The sequence below is a fragment of the Sitodiplosis mosellana genome, unplaced genomic scaffold (genome assembly GCF_009176505.1).
Source record: "Sitodiplosis mosellana isolate CC-2019 unplaced genomic scaffold, AAFC_SMos_1.0 Smas_scaffold_1, whole genome shotgun sequence".
NCBI lineage: Eukaryota > Metazoa > Arthropoda > Insecta > Diptera > Cecidomyiidae > Sitodiplosis > Sitodiplosis mosellana.
The window spans coordinates 20,266,651-20,280,358 of record NW_022595244.1 but is presented as its reverse complement, the minus strand read 5'-3'; the positions used below and the strand labels follow the sequence as shown (position 1 = coordinate 20,280,358).

The following is a 13,708-nucleotide window of genomic DNA, read 5'->3' as shown; positions in this document are numbered from 1 at the left end:
GCTATCTTAACAAATTGAACGAATTACCTAAGATATTTTTTGAACTTAAGGCCAGAACCAACTTTGATGGAATTACGGCTACACCGACTGACTTGTGTGACACCTTATTAGACCGAAGACCGAGAGAAGAATAAGGCAACTGTTTACGTTTTTGCTATACAAATAAAACACATCAGCATTGCTGTTGACAATATAGGAACTCGAATCGATGTACTAGATCAAATGTGGAACATAGGTGTGTTTGACAAAATCACGATTTAAATATCAAGTTTTTGATTTAAATATGCTTTGTTGTAGCAAGCGGTAATCTTCTATATCGGTTGAAATATTTTAAAAGTAACAAATAAAAGCGTTCATTCGAGAAAAAAAGGAACATTGTTACATTTACTCTTATCAAAAGCTAAACAGTCAATTTAGTACCGCAATGCATGCACAGAGAGAGAGAGAGAGAGAGAGAGAGAGAGAGAGAGAGAGATAGAGAGAGAGAGAGAGAGAGAGAGAGATAGAGAGAGAGCGAGCGTATATGTGTTCATGTGTTTGTAGCTGTTGAATGGTTTTCACGTGGAGCTGCTATCGTATGATACAATGCAATGTTTTTGTCGTATTTCAGTATATAAATGTCGGTGGGTTCGAAGGCACAGCTGCGATCGACCAATTTACCTGCATGCTGTCATTTTATTAGACATTTGTAGACGTACGACGACAAAAGCAATTCAATCTTGTTTTTCATCGATTCGGAATGAGTGAAATTTCTGTAAATTTATTCAAATAAAAAACGTGAAAAAAATGCATATGTGTAGGTCATAATTGTGTGGTTTGTTTTGTTAGCAATTCGATTCGAAATCGATTAAAAGTCCAACTGGGCCCCCAATAGAAGTGCGTTTTAGCTATTTTTGGGCATAAAAACAAAGAAAATCATTAAGAAGTGTGTGTGTGTGTGTCATGGTGTGTGATATTGGGAGTGTTTTAAACCGTAGTGGAATATGGATTTATTTAGCGATTTAAAACAAAAACACAACACCAAATAGGAAATTAAAATCATTCGATGCGTAAAACCAAAAAAAACAGTGGCATAAAAGTGAACGTGACTCGAACACAATCCGTGAAGCAAATCGAAGGCAGTCGATGTGTTTTATGTATTGTGTGTATACAGACAGATACATTGAACACACGAAAAAACGGAAGAACTTATATTATATATGTAGACTAGCAACTGCACTCGCAAAACAAGGATGAGAGAAATAAATTATAGACATTGAAAAAAATAAAACACTCGTGTAAATAACAAACAAGCGCACACACAAATCAAGTGAACCAATGAAACTAAAAGGCTGCTCACTTGCTCTTGTTTCTTTGTTTAGCTCACGAGATTGTTGTTGCTACATTTTTTTTTCGTTCCGTGTGTCCGTTCGTTGTTGTCTCCATTTGTGATTGTCGTCTGCGTAAACAAACATCATATTGATATGTGTATGGATTGAATATGACTCAAGACTGTGGTTTTTATTCTCATTAGCTAAGACTATCACAGTTGTTATTCGTTCGCAGTAATATTTTGTGAGTGGCATATTGTTTATGTGTGTGTGTGAGCAGCGCGACCGTGAAACAACACTCTGAATAAAATTAGACAAGAAGAGTGAGATAATTTTCATAACAAAACACTTTTCGCTTGCCGTTTCACCTTATCTGTATTGGACAGAGACAGAAACATTTTCGCATGCACAAATACACGCGGTCCTCGTACAATGTCATACATATAAACATTGAAGCACATCTGGTTCCGTAACAAGCACTTAAATCCGTCGTTTTTTTTGTTTTTTTATTATTTTTTTTATTCTCGTCTTTCGAATCGGGAGATAAAAACTACGCTGCATTTGCGTTGAGTGTGTATAGTCGGAAGATCTGGTTATGGAGCCATCGAAATATATCAATGGCAGCCAAGTGTGCTTGTTGTATTGTTATTAACTGTGAACATTTTTCTTGAGTGTCTCTCTCTCTCTCTCTCGGGCACAATTACGCTCGACAATTTTGGCGAATGAATTTTTGCGAGGCTGGTTATCAAAAGAAAAAGAAAAATCCGCATGCAATGCTGCACACACCAAATGTATCACTTTGCGAAAAGTGACCAATAAATTACGACGCCTATTACAACGTTATTGAATAACCAATGATAATAGTACATTTGCCACATTGAATTGGGGAACCGAAAAAAAGTCGACGCCAAATTTAATACGTAATTTGAACTGGCGCGATTGCGATTGCAGTAGGAGATTTTGTGTGTGTGTGTGTGTAAGTAAAGTTCCTTTGAAGCCGTTGTATTTCAGCGATTTGTTTGTTTGACGAATCTGTTTTCCTTCTGATAAATTGAAATGAGACTTTGGAGCGAAATAAAGTGTTTGAAATCAGAAATCAGTAATTGAACTGGCTGACTAACAGCCATGCGACGCAATATTATTATTGCTTCACGGCTTTATGGTCAACGACACGATTTGTTTTGCATTCAAGATACAAACAAATTTACGTACAGTGTGGTGCTCTATAATCGTATATGTGCTTTTCTCTTTCTTTTTTTCTTTTTCACACCGTTCGACGTGGATTAGGTGGATGCGACCTGCAGAACAACAATTGGATAAAATTAAATTATCATTTTGGATACCATCTCGAAAAAGACTAGAGAAAAAATATAGAAAAAGACCGAATCATGACTAACGACACGAGCTTCAATTCCAAATCGAATCCCCCATCGTCGATTATGGAACCAATCGACGAAACACCATCACTCATATCAACGGTAAGAGTTAAATTGAGTTAAATACTTATCAGTTATCACATTGCGTTAATCGCGATACTTTTCGAAGTCATGCCGAGCTGTCTTAAAGAGAAACCAAATCGATTGTCTACAAATACACCGAAAACTACTGCGTCTCAATTTCAATAATAATGCATTAAAAGATAATGCATTCTATAAGACAGAATCAAAGAAATAAAACATGACCGAAAAAAGACAGATTGCCCACAGAAAGAGCTAGAGCAAATGCATATCACTTTGCCACCAAATCAAGTGTTTTTTGTGAAATTCTGTTTTGAGTGTAGATAAGCGCGGTTTTGTTGAAGAATGGGGAGTGTTCACATCTTATCTGATTGAGAGCTACAGTGGAGCACATTCATTTGTATACGCATCATCGAAAGGGCCAATATGTGCATTCATTTAATCTGTTTACTGTTTTCTCACAGAGCCGTTAGCTTCAGATCAACCTCAATAGACTTATCGCTATTTTAGCCGTCGAAATGAATATTTGCCCACATTTTCTACTTGACTGAAATACAAATTGAATTGTTTATCAATTTTTCGTTTCACAATGAAGTAATCCCCTCTCTCTTGTCTTGTTATCGCGGTTTGTGTCGTGCTTATCTTTACTTTTACTGTACCACATGCAACTTTCCGATTGACTTTTGGCACTCGCTGCATGCGTCGGAAAATGATTTTGCTCTTAACATCAATTTAACATCGTTTGAAAATACTAGTTTTTTTCTTTGTCAAATAGAAGAATCCAATGAAATCTGGTTTTACTCTTATGTATTTTCATATTTGCAGGCTGACTTACAAGATGCTTTGAACTCCAATTCGGACTGTGAAGATGACATGTTTGTACCGAACCATCATCACAACGGCAGGTCATCGAGCAACAGCAGCGCACAATATTCAGCTACGATAAAAAATCAGACGAGCGAACGGTTTTTGGCAACAAAAATGAAAATTACCTCAATCTCATCGAACGAAGATGACTATTTGATTGGTACATCACCGGAGCGAAAAATGCTATCGCCTCTGGCAAAAAAGGATCAATTCCAACACACTGTGGATGAACTAAAATCGATAAACATTCACTACGAGAAGAGTTTCTTGTTACTTGACGGTTGTGAGGAATTGCGCGTAAATACGCCCGAGATATTTGCCAAACGTTTGGGATGTACGCTAGACTCAAAGATGAAAGTGGTTTCAATATTTGGCAATACGGGTGACGGGAAATCGCACACCATGAATCATATATTTTTCGACGGTGAAGAAATCTTCCGAACATCACCATCACAAGTATCATGTACGTTGGGCGTTTGGGCCGCATACCAGCCCACGCTTGGCATCCTCTGTCTCGATACAGAGGGTTTACTCGGTGCAACGACAAACGGTGACCAACGAATGCGTCTTCTTCTAAAAGTATTGGCCATAAGTGATATAGCAATTTATCGAACACGATCCGAGCGATTGCATCGTGATTTGTTCACATTTCTCGGGACTGCTTCGAAAGCGTTTTACAAGCATTTCTCCGGTGCATTACAATCGCTTGGCCTGCCCGGCCCACCAACCAGTTTAGGGCCAGCTGTTTTTGTTTTCCATGAAACTCTTAATACACAAACGATCAAATCAAGTGAGTTTCACTGCATTCATTTTACTGATTTTTACGTCACAATTATTTTATATTTTCAATTTCTTTTACTAGCGGTCGACAAAAGTCCTGAGGATATTTTACGCGAACGATTTGCCGAGATGAATATTGATTTAGAGGCTTTCTCATCGTTGCGTTATATTGGAATACAAACACAGCAACCGCCAACTGATTATAGTGCTATCAAAAATGCACTTCAATTAGAGATAGAAAATACAGCTGTTCGATCGCCACGTCAGCCTGACGTCATTTTCAAAGCAATCGATGTAATTAACGATCTCATTCAGATTCATTTATTTGTAATCGCATCTATTCAAATTCACGACTCAATTTTTCGATTTTAGGGTTTAAATTTGAAATTTTCGGGTAAAATTGTGGAGAAATCATTCAACCCATTCCCAGAGCAATATTTCACGTGTGGCGTACATTGCGAATCATGTGATGCACGCTGTGAATTGTCAATGGGGCATGTACTTGAAGGCCGATCACATTCGAACTCAAAATGCTGTCGATATCAAAAACAGTATGAAAATAATGTGTATTTATGTAAACACTGCCATTTAAACGGACGTCAGGTAATTTGTTCGATTTATCTCTCACTGAAAACTGTTGCATTACTCTGCTCAAATTGACAAGATATTGGAAAGTCGTTATGTTTTTTTCTTTTTCTCTCGCTCATTTCAGACGATTGTAAAAATAACAACACAAACAACAAACGATACATCATGGTTTGGATTGGCAAAGTATGCTTGGAGCGGCTCGGTGATTGAATGCCCAAATTGTGGTGAACTATATCGCTCGCGACAGTACTGGTACGGAAATAAGAATCCCGAAGACAACGCTGTTCGGTAAGTGTCAAACGGCGACAAACGATATCACATACAAAACCGACCGGTTCCGTTAGCAAAACGTTCTCTCTTTGACGTGCAGTAACATGCGTGTGTTGGTACGGTGTGAACATATTGAATGACACACAGTGCGTATTTTTGTTCACAATCAAAGTGTGCGGTTTTGTTGTTTAAAACGTCATATTTTGAATTTCCATTGAACAGTCGACGAGAGTAAACGTGAAAATATTTATTTTTAATTCGATCCGTTTGATAATTTACACCGAAAAGAAATGGAAAACTTTCAGCTGAGCGACTTCAGTTTGAATTTTGAATTTGATTTTCAACATGATTTTACTGATGGCGAAAATTGTGTGATTGATGACATATTAGCAAATCCGGTTGAATCAGTGGGACTATTCGAAACCGATGCACCATATGATGATAGTCGCACGAGTTCATCATCATTTTTCGAGTATTTGTGCAACGATTCGACGTCGACCATCGATGTGACTTCATTGGAAAATTTATCGAAAAGTCAATTGGTGCCGTTTAACAGCGATTCAAATCAAGTGAATCATGAAGCTGACAGCTATCCAATTCAACAGGAGGGAATGGTTGCTGAGCAAAATGTGAACTTCGATTGGACTACGTTTTTGGATGAATTACCCGATCAAGCAAATGTCATTGTGGAAGCTCCACCGAATGTTCTGGACGATTCGACGCTGAATGATATCGGTGACCCTAGCAACGTGATTTGTGACAATGGCTTTGTCTATCAAGAACTCAAAACACTAGATGTGCCCCAAATGTACTCTAATTTGGATGAAAGCTTTGGTTTAATGGATCTAAAGGAAGTTGACAAAACCATGGATTACTCTGCTTTGGTGAACGATTCGCAATCAGACCAAAACGATCAAAATGTTGTCAATAGCAATGCACCTTCGATGAAACAAAAACTTTTCTTTTTGCCGTTGCATTTGAACCAAATGGGAACCGAGTCATTGCTACAAGTGGCTACAAAAATGAAAAATCACCCATTGTTACTGAACACAATGCTTAACAAATGCGCCGATAGGGAAACGAACACCAAAATTCTATTGCCAAGTCGTCCGAAGCAAATCAAGGCGAAGGCAGAACGATATCTAACGGTCGACGAGCAATTGGAACAAATCCATACAAAGGAAATCATTCTGCCGACAATCAAACAAAAGCCACAGCAGAAGAAACGGAAAGCAGCACCGAATGTCGAAAAGGATAAAGTACCTGTGGCTTATGCATTTGAAGTGGTGCTGACAGACATCTTGGATACCCGCTCTAGCGGTAATAACAAAATCGACAGTCAGGCTGAAAACGCAAAAAAAGCAACAAAAGCGAAAAAGTCTACGCCAAGGGTCGCAGCATCGAAGCGCCGAACAAAAAACGATGAATTTGTAGTCGAATCAAAGCCAACGCGACGCTCAAGCAAAAAAATCAAAACTGCATAACTATTTGTCATACGAAGCAATTTTAAAATAATAATAATGATATTTAACATATAATGTTTTCGCAGACGGATCTCTTTTTTTCTTTTATTGAATAAAATATTTTTTGGTTTGAAAATTATGATGTGATATCTTTTGTTGGATCTCCAATAATTTAATTCATTGAATCAATCCAAATTCCAATTGAAAATATTTGACTACTTCTATGTTTTTATGTTCCAAATTCAGTAGTGAGATTGTGCACGTATGGAAAGATACAAAGTTCACTGGTGATGGCCCGACACATTCAGCACAAATGGTCATCGATGGAGTAAGCTATTTGAGTGAAACCGTTTACAATATTGGTGCACAACCATCGAAAGCACTTACCGATTGGGTCGCAGATTGGGCAGCTCCCAGCTACTGGAAACCGAATGCAGAAATTATTGTGAGTAACCAAGCTCGATACTAACACCCATTACAACAGAACAATAACAATTAACCCACCATTTTCTTCCATCACAGTATTGTCACGGCTGTAAAATTAACTTTGACCAAACGGGTCTTCACAAACATCACTGTCGAGCCTGTGGTGAAGGTTTCTGTAATCCATGCTCAATGAACCAGATTCCTGTACCGGCACGCGGTTGGACCTCTCCCGTTCGCGTATGCAATTCGTGTAAAGACATTTTATCGAAAAAACGTGATGCACGGCCTGGTAAGCATAATGCCATTTTTTTGACGTTAGGTTTGACTTCAATTGATCGATATTTATTATCATTTTTGTTCCGAAACCATTATCCATCCATTTATCCAATTGTGATGTCAACCATTAAAAAGATGTTACTCAAACAACTGTAATAAATTCACCTGCAGGAGCTTATAATCATGGGGTTAATGCCATGACTGATGATCAGGATATTCGTGTTCGTAAATATGGTGAGGTTGTCTACAATACACTGACGTCGGTTGCATCGGTGCTTGAATATCCAAAAGGTAATGTCATGACTCGAACTTGGGCTTCAATGTTTTAAATTTGATCGAATCGAATTGTTTGCTTTTACAGATTTGATAAAGGATTCTGCTCGGCCATCGTACTGGGTTCCAGATCACGATCGTGAAGCCAACTTTTGTTGCGTTTGTACAAAGCCATTTGGAACCGCTGAAGAGCTTACATCGTTTGCCCGAAAGCAAGCCTCAAACTCTGCACAACCGGAATTAGTTGATTCCAATGAAATGCTTGGATCATCATCGAACCTTTGCGATCGTCGAAGACACCATTGTAGATCGTGTGGTCAAGCTGTGTGTGATTTTTGTTCGCAAAATCGAATGCCCGTCCCAGAACGTGGATGGGTCACAGATGTTCGCGTGTGCGACACCTGCAACAAGAAATCTCCAATATCATAAACGCATGCCAACGTTCTGATCCGATTCACCCACCCACATAAAAACCGATGGTATAATCAAGTGATTCGTGTATACAGATTAAGAATAGCCCCATGGCACGATAGGGAATGTATCAAATTATTTTGCAACAACCGATTGATATTTCGTTAGCATATTATTTGTGATGCAATCGCTCGCAAATAATCTAGTTTATATAAATATGCATAACGGAGTGAATCTAGTGTGTTTTACAGCTTGTCATTTTTTTTTAAAACAATATTTTTTATACAATATTTTGGTATTTTAACGAGCAGACGTAATGCAAATAGAATGAAGGGATTGGTTGAGATTGGAGCTCAACTAATGAATGTTGTGATATTGTTATTGGCCTTCAATTGGCTTCAGACAGATTGTTAAATAGGCGTAAAGGGAATCAACAGAGGGAACCTCTGTCTTTTGGATGCAAATTCAGATGCAACGTGTCATTTCGTTTTGGTCTAGACATAATTTGCAATTGGAACGATTTCGATTTAAAATAATGTAATTTATGGTTTTCTTCTTTGGCATAATCCATTGTAACCGATATAAATTTCAACTAAATTCAATAAAAAAAAAACAATTATTACACGCATTTTCCATTTGTTTGCTTGAGTATTTTCTTTTTTCTCATGCGAGGGATACAAAATATTTGAAATTAAGTGTCAATGTGAACCAATGTGTCCAAAACGATTCTGTATCGCATAAGGCAGATATCGCATGAAAATCATGTGATAATTTTCTGCTTACAATGTCGCAGTATACAATATTTGAATAGCCGTTGTCTTGCGACGCACGTCTGCCTTATGCGATATTGAGTCGATACGTTTTGGACACATTGATGTGAACATAACCTCCGTTAGAGTTTGCACGACACTTTCATAACATCGTCCATTCGCAGCTCTATCGGCTCACATTCTTTCGTTTGCCGCACGACAGCTGTCACGAGAGATTTATTCCGTGACTGTATACAAACCCACATTCGATTACAGACTTCGGCTCAGCGTTTTGTTTTATTTTATTGTGAATTGTGAAAGCAACGTGCGCCATGGTTTTCGAAACATCGCAGTTAGTAAACCAGATTCAAGAAAAACCAGATTCGAAACCACGAAAAACTGGTAAAATTTCATTTCAAAAGCGGCTCAACAACCGAAGCAGAATCCGGAAGCAATCGGATTCTTTGATTCAGCTGAACACGGATGTTGCTGAGGAATTGGTGAATTTACAAAGCACAGCAAACGTGTCAATTCCCCAAATACCATTCCAACAGTAAGTAATAAAAAAAAATTATTCTGAGTTCGATATGGAGCTCCAATAAAATTCAATTGTTCAAATAGGATGGTCGAATCGGAAGAAATCACGAAATCCAAAGATGTGGTCTACTCAGATGATAAATGTGACATTGATTTTCTTGAGAGCGACATTCTCATGAAAATACTATCGCAGGAGTCAAGCATATCAAATGTGGCCAGCAAAGATGAAGCCAACGAAGACACAGAGCAATCGAACATAGTTTCGTTCGAAGGGACGAATGCTGGTCAACGTCGGTCGAGGAAGCAAACCAAATCGAAGCGCAAAGATCGTGTTGCAAGGGAAATGATAAGACTACAACACACCACAAATTTGCTGATTCCGAAGTTACCATTCCAACGGTGAGATTTTAGACAAATACATGTAACCAAACGAAATATGGATAAAATGTCTTTTCTCTGGATTATTTTTCAGATTGGTACGTGAAGTTTTGATGAAATACAGACATGATTTTCGTATGCAATCAAGTACATTGGAATGTCTACAGGAAGCGGCCGAAAGTTATTTGGTGCAACTATTCCAAGACTGCTATTTGTGCTGCTTGCATCGTTCTCGCGTCACATTGACAGAAAAAGATGTCCGACTTGTTCAGCTTCTACGCGTCTCGACCGATGTAGGTCGGCGATAAGACTTAATTCATTAATCACATAAAAAATCAATATTTTCTATTGCGTGTTTCGTTTGCTATTCCTTTGAAATTACACAAGTTTTGTGTTTTTAAACTTGACAGTATAACAATAAAGGTTTATAATCGAAAATAATACCAACACCAAATCTTTTTGTATTTTTATGGTAAAAATGGATTTGCGACCAGATATTTTGCGACCAATTGGCATAATAATACCGGTATGAACGTTGAAGTTTTTTAGATACAATATATTACCGCATTTTAACGGATAGATGTAATAAAATGAGATTTCAGCTCGATTAATAAATGTTGTGATGTTATTGTTGGCCATCGTTTCAAACAGATTGTTAAGTTTGTGTTAAGTAGTTTTGTTTTCTTCGTGCAATCGATACATACAAGCCGTGTTTGAAATTGAATGTCAGTGTGAACATAACCTTCGTTAAAGGATGAACGGTATATCGTCGCATTATTGTCACCACGCATTTGCCATTCGTCATTTGCTTGTAGATGTTCTAAGTTCGCATATTTTGTCGCACTGTACCGAAGATAGCTAACCTATCTTTGAATTTCGTAACTTTATGCAAACTCATATTCGTTTAAATTATTCTGCGAGACGTTTTAACACATTTTTGTGACTTGTAAGCAATGTGCGCCAAGGTTCGGTCTATCGTCAAAATGCAGCCAGTAAAAAGAACTTCGTCCCGAATTGCAGCGGCCTACAGTAATAAAATCCCTGATAGCTCACAACAATCCGAATCGCGAAAAACTGGCAAAATTTCAATCCATCAGAGCATTATACACCGACGTCAAACTAGAAACCAATCTGTTACAAAGAAGTTAATAAATTGCGTCGCAAAGGAATCGGCGAGTTTACAAAACACCCAGAAATTGTCCATTCCCCAAATACAACAGCAACAGTAAGTAACGAGAAAAAAAAACATTTTGAGGTTAAGATAGAAAAGTAACAAAATGTAATCGTTCGTATAGAAATGTTGAATCGGAGGCTGGCACTCTATCTAACAATGTTGTCGATTCAGATGACGATTGTGACATTGATTACCTTGGGCGACCACCATCAGTGGATCCAAGTGACTCAAATGAGGACACTGACGGCGATGAAACTGACGACAGCACCGAAAAATCAAAGCGACCGGGCATTAATCGCGAACGATTGCAAAAACTGACCAAAATCGATGGGCTTGGGCACTCAGACATGGACACAGGCCATGTTGCGAAAGACACATCCGAATTAGAAAACACATCCGAACTGGTCATTCCACGGTCGACATTCCAAAAGTACGAGGAAATGATTTTTTTTTTCTATTATAAACATGTACATATATGAACTAAGTTATATCGTTCTATTGTCTCATTGCAGTTTGGTACGTGAAATTATGCAACAACAACAAAAAGATGATTTTCGAATGCAGTCCACTACTTTGGAATGTCTACAGGCTGCAACCGAGCAGATTCTTATTCAATATTTCGAAGACATCAATTCTGTTCCAGATTCTCCACAAACATTGGTTGAAGCACGAATGAAATTCATGGTTATGAATTACTATTTGAATTTCATGCAAAAGAATGAATGAACCAAACCGAATGAAACCCATTTTGGAACAATTCAGTTGAATAGAGTTAAGAAGACACGTACATAAAAAAGATTATTCATTTATATATTTTGCGTTACTTTGTGATCACCAAAAATGCATTCGAATGCATGAAACTTTGGTGACTTTTTGGCTGGCCCTCACTTTAAATTAAAAAATTCCATGTAAACTTAGAGAAAAAGGTCGAGAAATTAAAAAAAATATTTTGTTTATACATTGGCTTCTATGTTTCTATTGAGTTTCATTCAAAATGATATTGCTTTTGATCCTGGCGCTGTAACAGGTCATTAATACGCGGTTTGGTCGTTAGATGGCATGCGGTACACACTCATTGTCAAGTTTTACTGAAGATTGGGAGGGAAATATCACTGACATAACCATAGAAAAGAAATTTAAACTGACTTTTCGTTATAACGCTATAGCGTCGTCCCCACAGTTTGTTGCAAACAGTTTTTTTATTGTGATTCACAAAGAAAAAAAATTGAAAACAGTACCAATTTCGAAGGAAATAAGCGAATTTGAAATCGAATCTTGCAAACGTAGCTAGAAGACGTTTGAGACGGAGATCTCATTAAATTTGGATTATTGATGGAAGAGGAAAAATAAAAAGAAAAGTATGTGTGCCAAAGTGAGTAGTAAAAAAAGCGTTAGCACCCCTAATAGACCAGCAGTAGCCGTAGGTAGCCGAACTCCACACAGAAATACTCGGCAAACACCATCGAAAACACAGGCAAAAGGAAAAGCAGCAAGACAACAAAAGAATCGTTCAACCCGAAACTCTGACAATGGATCCGACAACTCCGACAATGAGTCCAACAACGAGTCCAATCACGAATCTGACAACGCTGACAATCAATCCGACAACGATGCGAACCGTGCAAACAGTTCGCATTCTTCTGACGATTCCCTAGATTTTCTTGGAAGACCACCATCGCATGATCCGAGCGAGTCAAATGTTGATGAAACCAATGGAAGCGCCAACGGAAGCGCCAACGGAAGCGCCAATGAACAATCGAACAGACCTCCAGTTCATCGACCGAGCACAAATCAACGTCGGCCGAGGAAGCAAACCAAACCGAAGCGCAAAGATCGTGTCACAAAGGAAATGATGAGACTACAAGCCAGCACAAAGTTGCTGATTCCAAGACTACCATTCCAACGGTAAGATTTTTTACGAATATACGCTGCCCATGTGGAAGTAAAACGACTCGGTTGTATGTACCGGTTAACAACTAAGACTGGCTAATATGATTGAATTCCAAAATGTTGCATAAAAACTATAATCCAATCGAAATATTGATGATTATTTTTGTCTTTTGTGCATTTTTCAGTTTGGTGCGTGAAGTTCTGCAGGATTACAAAAACGATTTTCGTATGCAATCAAGTACATTGGAATGTTTACAGGAAGCGGCCGAAAGTTATTTGGTGCAACTATTCGAAGACTGCTATTTGTGCTGCTTGCATCGTTCTCGCGTCACATTGACAGAAAAAGATGTCCGACTTGTTCAGCTTTTACGCGGCTCGACCGATGTAGGTCGGCGATAAGATTTATTTCATCGATTGTTGCATTCTAACCATAAAATAATTTCATTTATGCTAAAATAATTTGTTCGTAAAAAAGTGTAAGATTTTGTTTTCACACATTCCTTTGCCAGTATTTCACGACATTGGTTTTATATCATTGAATGCCGTCACTGAACAAGTATTTTCACAAAACAAACAAAATTTCTGCATTTTATTTAATGTTAAAAAGAGGAACAACGCGATTGTTTTTTGTTTAAAAAGTGTGTTTTTTTGTGAAAAATAAACAAATTGCATGTTCAAGTTTGCATAAGTTACAATGACATTTCAGTTTGCATGTTATACTCGAATAATGATAATGATGAAAACAATAAAAGAACGAAAACGAACACCATCACATACTCAGCTGCTTTTTTCATAAATATGACATTTTGCATTTGTCAATGTTTAAATAGAAAATAAAGAGAATATCATAGAAATGTTT

The 13,708-nt window shown here is 37.8% G+C and overlaps 3 protein-coding genes and 1 long non-coding RNA gene across 10 annotated transcripts in view; 3 read left to right on the top strand and 1 right to left on the bottom strand.

The window, feature by feature from the left end:
- Positions 1-13,708, bottom strand: part of LOC129579072 (uncharacterized) — a 93,721-nt gene that overhangs the window by 49,742 nt on the left and 30,271 nt on the right. The gene's annotated exons all lie outside the window — the stretch shown is intronic.
- Positions 610-8,749, top strand: LOC129578926 (zinc finger FYVE domain-containing protein 1-like). 5 transcript variants are annotated; one of them, XM_055468260.1, is made up of 10 exons: positions 610-2,286; positions 2,598-2,788; positions 3,593-4,424; positions 4,497-4,708; positions 4,787-5,017; positions 5,127-5,290; positions 6,982-7,180; positions 7,258-7,450; positions 7,573-7,728; positions 7,799-8,749. In XM_055468260.1, exons 2-10 carry the CDS (start codon positions 2,699-2,701, stop codon positions 8,137-8,139), a joined length of 2,418 nt encoding a protein of 805 aa, XP_055324235.1. In that variant the 5' UTR covers positions 610-2,286; positions 2,598-2,698; the 3' UTR covers positions 8,140-8,749. The 5 variants fall into 5 exon arrangements, with proteins under 5 accessions (XP_055324235.1, XP_055324244.1, XP_055324224.1 ...); XM_055468269.1 differs by having other exon boundaries at positions 612-2,286; positions 7,609-7,728; XM_055468249.1 differs by having other exon boundaries at positions 614-754.
- On the top strand, positions 8,875-11,929 carry LOC129579020 (uncharacterized). Of its 2 annotated transcripts, XR_008689184.1 has the most exons (5): positions 8,875-9,423; positions 9,492-9,806; positions 9,880-11,010; positions 11,081-11,389; positions 11,472-11,929. XR_008689184.1 is itself a non-coding variant. In XM_055468495.1 (3 exons), exons 1-3 carry the CDS (start codon positions 10,739-10,741, stop codon positions 11,683-11,685), a joined length of 795 nt encoding a protein of 264 aa, XP_055324470.1. In that variant the 5' UTR covers positions 10,519-10,738; the 3' UTR covers positions 11,686-11,929. The 2 variants fall into 2 exon arrangements, 1 of the variants encoding a protein (XP_055324470.1); XM_055468495.1 differs by lacking the exons at positions 8,875-9,423; positions 9,492-9,806 and having other exon boundaries at positions 10,519-11,010.
- On the top strand, positions 12,050-13,625 carry LOC129579033 (uncharacterized). The gene is made up of 2 exons (XM_055468524.1): positions 12,050-12,864; positions 13,035-13,625. Exons 1-2 carry the CDS (start codon positions 12,320-12,322, stop codon positions 13,246-13,248), a joined length of 759 nt encoding a protein of 252 aa, XP_055324499.1. The 5' UTR covers positions 12,050-12,319; the 3' UTR covers positions 13,249-13,625.